General features: G+C 29.4%; 1 protein-coding gene across 1 annotated transcript; it reads left to right on the plus strand.

Annotated features, from left to right (window-relative positions):
• Nucleotides 1-1974: 1974 nt before the first annotated feature.
• LOC107872662 (late embryogenesis abundant protein 1-like) lies at nt 1975-4248 on the plus strand. The gene is made up of 3 exons (XM_016719293.2): nt 1975-2121; nt 2918-3055; nt 3888-4248. Exons 1-3 carry the CDS (start codon nt 2074-2076, stop codon nt 3969-3971), a joined length of 270 nt encoding a protein of 89 aa, XP_016574779.1. The 5' UTR covers nt 1975-2073; the 3' UTR covers nt 3972-4248.
• The last annotated feature ends 2831 nt before the right edge of the window (nt 4249-7079 follow it).

Consider the following 7079-nt stretch of genomic DNA (forward strand, 5'->3'; position numbering starts at 1 on the left):
TAAGTAGAAGTGTCCAACTTACAATACCGACATAGTACAGGGGTCCAGATTGTCATTTTGCCTATTATAATTATAGTCTTAAGTTTGCTACTTTCTGTAATTTTTTCTTAATAAAACCTGAAAATTAAATTAAAAAAAAAACTTGATCATCCATCCCTAACAGTAGCGGAGTCAGATTTTTCACTAAGAAATTTTACAAGTAAACATACAAACTGGTCAAAGAGGGTTCAACATCGAATCTATATCTATAATCTATAATCTATAATCTATATCTATATCTATAAACTATATCTATATCTATAATCTATAATCTATAATTTATAATCTATTAAAAGTGTGAAGGGCCTTAGATATGTCGTTTGAACTTTTTGTCCTTCATTAAAAGTCTTTGTTTTAGATAAAATCGTCTTTTCACTATTTTTTCCTAATATTTAAGAGTTGAAAATTAATTAAATATATTTATGGTAAAATATTTTCTTATTAGAAGTCAAAATTAATGACAACTAATATTTTTTCATTTGTTTAAGAGGTCTAAACCAACTGAATTTAATTCTAAAACGATTTGAAAAATTTAGAATGTCAACTATTTATATTGTGTCCGCTATAACTTTTCCTAAAATAAAATACCGGTTAAATTTATGTTTTAGTTTCTATCTGACATCTCCAAAAAAATTAGGCAGGAATTATTTTTTTCTCCTATTTATTACTATGAAATAAAATATTATAATTTTAGAAGAAAATAAAAAAGTTCAAAATTTTATATGTGAGGAAGGCATTGGTATTTAAGTCCCATTCCTAAAAGTAAATAAAAATTAGCCTTTTTTTCTTTGTTTAAACCTAGCCTAGAATATTATTATCTATTGAAATCTTGATAGTATCATTGATTATAAAGATAAATTTGCTTGAATTTTGCGATAAATTTTATTATAAAATTTTAGTATGTTTATAAAGTTAGAATAAAGAATTATTTCGGTTCAGAATTTTCAATCAAACAAGAATTGTTTTCATCAAAGATCGGAGCTTTGTGATGATTATCATATTATTTTGTTGTAGTTTACAAGTTGTAGATGAATGTCGGTTGCTTTGAGAATTTTTTTGTGTAATGATTAGATTTAATTGTATTATTGATATCTTTATTATCGTATTGTTTTTTATAGTTTACAGGTAGTAGATGAATGTTGGTCGGCTTTAAGGAATTTTTTGTAGGTAAAGGTTAGATTAATTGTATAGTTTTGATATTTTTATTAGTGTATTATTTTGTGGTAATTTACAATTCGCAAATGAATGTTTATCGGTTTTGAGGTTTTTTTGTGTGTAAAAATTATGTTTAATTGTATTCTTTTGATATCTCTATTATCGTATTATTTTGTTGTAGTTTACATGTGATAGGTAAATATTGATCGGCTCTGAAGAAATCTTTTAGGTAAAAATTAAGTTAAATTGTATTATTTTGATATATCTGTTTTGAGAAGTTTTGTAATGTAAAGATTGAATTTAATTATATATATATATATATATAAATTTTAATCATGTACAAATAATATAACTTTCCGCAAAGGGGATTCGTATGACCCCTTGTCCAAAGGTGGCTCTGCCCCTTATCCCCAATAGTGTTTTGCGACGTATATTATACATAAATATTTTTAGAATAATATTTTTTCGCTCACTAACCAAACAGTAAAACATAAGTAAGAAACTCACTTATTTTTCATAAATTTTTTTCCCGTAAAATGCATTTTCCTCCTACCAAACACACCACAAATGTAATGGCATCGTATGTAACTAGTGGTTGAAGTATTATTATACAGCACAAGTGACTAAATAATATAAATAAAAAATCTAATGATTTACCAAAAAACATTTCTTGTTTTAAAAAAAGGAATGGATAAACATACTCCATGGAAGGTCAAACAAATATATCCATACGAAAGAGGGTAAAAAGCAGCAACTCATGCTTTATCAATCAACTAAATTTATAATTTCTCTATTTAAAGATCCTCTATTAATACAAGTTTTCATAATATATTATAAATCAAATTCTAAAAATTAACATATATTTTCTTAAAGATCAAGATGGCAAGTAATCAATTCAATGCTGGTGAATCTCATGGCCAAGCTCAGGTAAAACAAAAATGTACTCTCTACTCTTTTTTTCTAAAAAAAAAATTGAAAAATTATCGAGGTCAGTGGTGCACGATTTGGAACTCAATGAATGATAGGCCTATTACTCGACCTTTTTTTCCAATTGAATATCGATTTTCTTGCTTGTAATAAAGACCGAGCCTATGATGTGCATCTAATAGAAAAATCACACATTATGCTCGTATCACTACACTCAATGGCGGATCCACAATGTAACATGTGTGTTTATATCATGAAATCAATAATTTTGTCCAGATCATTTATATGTATCAAGAAATTAATCCACTAAATATTTTAAAATGTTTGATTTTGAGCATGAATATCATTATATATTTACTTGAGGTTATTATAGAACGTATAATTACAAATCCGAAATCCACCTGCGACTAGATCAACGTCCTGAGATCAATTATTATTATTGTGACCTAAGTGAATTTTACTAAGTGAATTCAGAAGTAAACATACGAACTAACCAAAGGAGGTTCAACATCTACTATATATACATAAAAAATTATTTTAACATATATACATAGCCTAATTTTCCGACGAAGAAAATTCGTCCGAACCCCGTCCCCTTGGCCAAAGGGTAGTTCCGCCCCTGGTCATGGGTTCAAGCCGTCGAAACAACATTTTGCAGAAATATCAAGTGAGGCTGCATTACAATAAAACCTTGTGATGTGATCCTTCTCTAAATTCCACACATAGCGGAATCTTTAGTGCACAGAGCTGTTTTTTTTTTGAGATTTTGAAAAGTGTAATGTATTTTATGATATAGGCCAACACTGAGCAGTGGATGGATTCAGCCAAAGGTATGGCAAATACTGCAGTTGACAAGGCTGAAAATGCTGCGCAAAGAGCTAGTGAGACAGCTGATCAACAAAACACAGACCAAAATGCTGGATTCCTTCAGCAGGTAATTTATATAATTAATCAGGATTATTCTGGACCGATCCTTCTCTGAATTCCGTACATAGAGAAATTTTAAGTACATTTGATACCTTTTAATCAAGATTATCTCCAATTTTTCAACTCTTTTTTTTGTTTGTTATATTCAATTGTTTGCTTATTTTCAAAGAGAACTTCAATTTGTGTAACAAAGAAAAAATTATACCGTCAGATCATCTAAAAGATGATTATAAATAATCGACAACAACAACTTGTATATTATGAGGATTCATCATGAATCGACAAGTTTTATGCTAGCTGTCAGTCTAATGTAATCCTCCTTTTTCTTAGAAATAAAAATTAAGACTTGAGACCGGCAATGTAAGAAAGCTCACATCGACGGAGTTGAAAAATAACCCTTCATAAAAATGAAATTAGTTAAGTGCATTAATCATAAAAATTCTTTATATTGTCAATGCATATATATAGATAAGTTAAATCATGATTTAATATTTGATATACTATTATAAGTTTATCTATTTATTTCTAAAAAGAATTAACTTTTATTTATTTTCATTATGTATCATCGAATTATTTCTGCTAGACCAACATAGAAAATATTTAAATACTTCTGCTACAAAAAAAACTTGTGATAAGAAACACTTAATTTTTCCTTCTTTTGCTACGAGTAACACAATTACACATAACTGACAGTAAAATAACGATTTATAACATAAAAATAAGGCAGATTATGTGAGGTACGACATACTTAAATTATATATATAAAATTTATTTTCAAATATATGGTTTTCATAATAGTATATGTTTCTCATATATATATATTTTTTTATTTGTATCAGAAAGGAGAGCAAATGATGCACATGGCTCAAGGTGCAATTGATGGGGTGAAGAATTCTCTTGGAATAGGATCAGAGAAGAAGTAAATTATAAAGAGGAATTAATTAAACACATGGTTTAATTACCTTTTAATATACATATTCATAATATTTTAAAAGTATCCTGTACCTATATATATTGGGTACAAGTGATAATAATAATAATAAATTAATAATAGTAGTTTATGATATAATTTCATTTTAAAAAAAAAAGATTTCTCACAAATAGCATTTTTGACTATATATGATGCTTAGAGAGGTAATTATTAATATTGTTATGTAATAAAGATGCTTTAAGAAATTAAAGGTTTATTTGGTTTGGAAATTCAGTTTTTTTTCTCTCTCTTGTCCATTACATTATAACATTCGAAAACTTTTTCAATATTTTTATTCTTAATATATAAAAACATGAGTGTATTTTTTTTTTGGTTTCCCATCCGGTGTCCGGTATCCGCATTGGAGCAGCGACTAATCCGGATCACGCATTGCAGGGCCCATTAAGGTCCGGCGCCCGCATTGGAGCCCCGACTAATCCGGATCACGCGTTGCAGGGCCCATTAAGGTGGCAGCGCTCCCAACAGAGTTTTCTCCATACCAGGATCGAACCCTCGACCTCTGATAAAGGGTGAAGCAATCTCATCCACTGCACCATAACCCATGTTGATAAACACGAGTGTATTTTGATTTAAAACAAAGGTGTTCCACACATATAAAGAAAATCAAATAAAAAAAAATGACAATACAGTAATACTACGACATGAACACACAATCTGAATCATCAGTTAGTGGTGACAAATGAACTAATTAGATCGGATATTATCGAGTTGAAAATAAATTAAGTAAAAACTTATAAAATAGGGATAAAGTGATAAAATTGTAGATATTTATAATTTCGTTTCTACAAACAAGTCAAATTGTGTAATTACTTCAAATTACATTCAGCTTGAATTTTTATGTGGCTTTTCAAGCATGCCTTTTGTCAAACAAACAAGTCAAATCGTGTAATTACACCAAATTACATTTAAATTGAATTTTCATGTGTCTTTTCAAATAGGTTGATGTCAAACAAACAAGTCAAACCATGTAACTACACCAAATTACATTTAAATTAAATTTTCATGTGTCTTTTCAAACAGGTCAATGCCAAACAAACAAGTCAAATTTAATTTGTTCAAATTTGGCATCGTAATGCTAATCTCCTTCGTAGATATTAGCACTTTTAAGGGGAAGAAAAAAATTTAAAAAAAAAAAAAAAAAAAAAAAAAAGCAAGAGAACCCTTAGAAAATTAACATCAACAATATTCATTCATAAGGACATATTACTCTTACAAACTCCATACATCTCTTTTCTTACTAGCTATTAATACCAATCATGCATTTTGTTCATTTGATCAAGGCTAGGACCAAAATAAAAAACATCTTCTTGTACTTTCCGTGCGACTATCATCTATTTTTTCTGTATAAACATCAAATGCTGCTTTTTTTTTACTCCATCAAAAATGGCAAAAGAAAAGAGTATGCTTAAAGAGTGAGGAGTTGAAACTAAAATGAAAATCGTCACCCACTTTAGGACGGTGCCATCCAAGTTCATCGTCTTTAGATGCACAATGAAACTTTATAGGTATGTTATTATTTGGGAGGGCATCAACAATATGTACCTCCGTATGTATATCTTCATAATCTAGGACTTGATATGCATTGATAATATAGAAGGAACTTATGAGTAAAATGAAAAAGCTTCTAATCATCATATAATTGGAACTTATTGTAGATTTCTTGCAATTGTTGCAAATTCTCTTCTTTAGCTAGTATTTATATAGCTCAATAATTTTAAAATAAGGTAACTTAAAAGAGAAATTTATTAACTGGCTTTTGATTAGTCAAACAATATGAATTTTGACCAATATTTTAAAATATATTTTTTATTGAACTTTACCAGCATTTTAAGAAAAATTACAACTTAAAGTACTTTTCATATAGTTTTTCAATGTCCAAATTTTAATTTTAGCATATTGAGTTAATCTAATCTAATTTAGCTTTGAAAATTAATCAAATATTGATCCTCGAGAAGCAAATCATGACAATTATTTTGAAAAAGAGGGAGTAATATAATGTTATGAAAAAATTAGTGTAATAACTTGAAATTTGTGAATTTTTATTTTTATGTGTTTTGACCAGTTTATCCTCCCCGTAGTTGCGACACATTTATTTGGAGTTTGGAGATGGTTGATTCAATTTTCGATACGATCAAAAACGATTTGTGCGAGTTTATGACTTTTAGAGGTTTGAGAAGTCATATAGATGACTTCAGTCAACATTAGTTGTTAGCAGCATGGTTGGTTCTGGACTTCTATCTTGCATTTTAATCCTTCATTTGAAAAATAGTGAAGAGGAGATCCGGGGATTAATTTATTGAAAATAATCTTTTTTTTTTTTTGAAAATCAAACTTCACCGAGTCTGGAACATTGAAATTAGCCTAGTAGCATATATGATTTACTTCTATCGGGTTCGAACAAATTTCGAGGATCTATTTAGAGATTTTAAACATCATGCAAATCAGTTGGTTTGTTTAATCTAGTGCAGTTGTAAAAACTTCTTTGCGAATGCGGGCCCCTGGTCGTGAACGTTGAGAAGGAAAATTCGTTTCAATGCAATTGCGAGGTAGTGGCCATGATCGCTAAGGATAATCGGGTTAGGTCGGATCAGTCCCTTCTTTGTGAAAGTGATTTGGCTGTTGCGAATGTGAGAGTCCGGGTCATGAAACTTTGTGAATGCGAAACCCTGACAGTGAACACAAAGGTCTAAATCAATTGGCCAGTCAATGCTTACCTTCGTGAACGCGAAAGATTGACTGCGGTAGTGAGGCACTGTTCACTGAATAATATAAAAGTTTCATTTTCATGTTTTTCCTCCAATTTTGGACCTTTGAGCTTCGACTTTAGGCAATTCTTGAGGGCTTCTTTACCATTTCAGCTTGGGTAAGCTCTAAAATCTTACTCCCATTAACTTTCATTAGTTATACTATCAAAAATAACTTTAAATTATGATTTCAAAATGAAAATTTAGGCTTTTTACCAGTAAAGTTTAAAAAGGATTCTTCTTCAATTTGGACCTCATTTAAAATCCGTCTTCATGTGGGTTTTCTTAACACGACC

Source organism: Capsicum annuum, chromosome 5 (genome assembly GCF_002878395.1).
Source record: "Capsicum annuum cultivar UCD-10X-F1 chromosome 5, UCD10Xv1.1, whole genome shotgun sequence".
Lineage (NCBI taxonomy): Eukaryota > Viridiplantae > Streptophyta > Magnoliopsida > Solanales > Solanaceae > Capsicum > Capsicum annuum.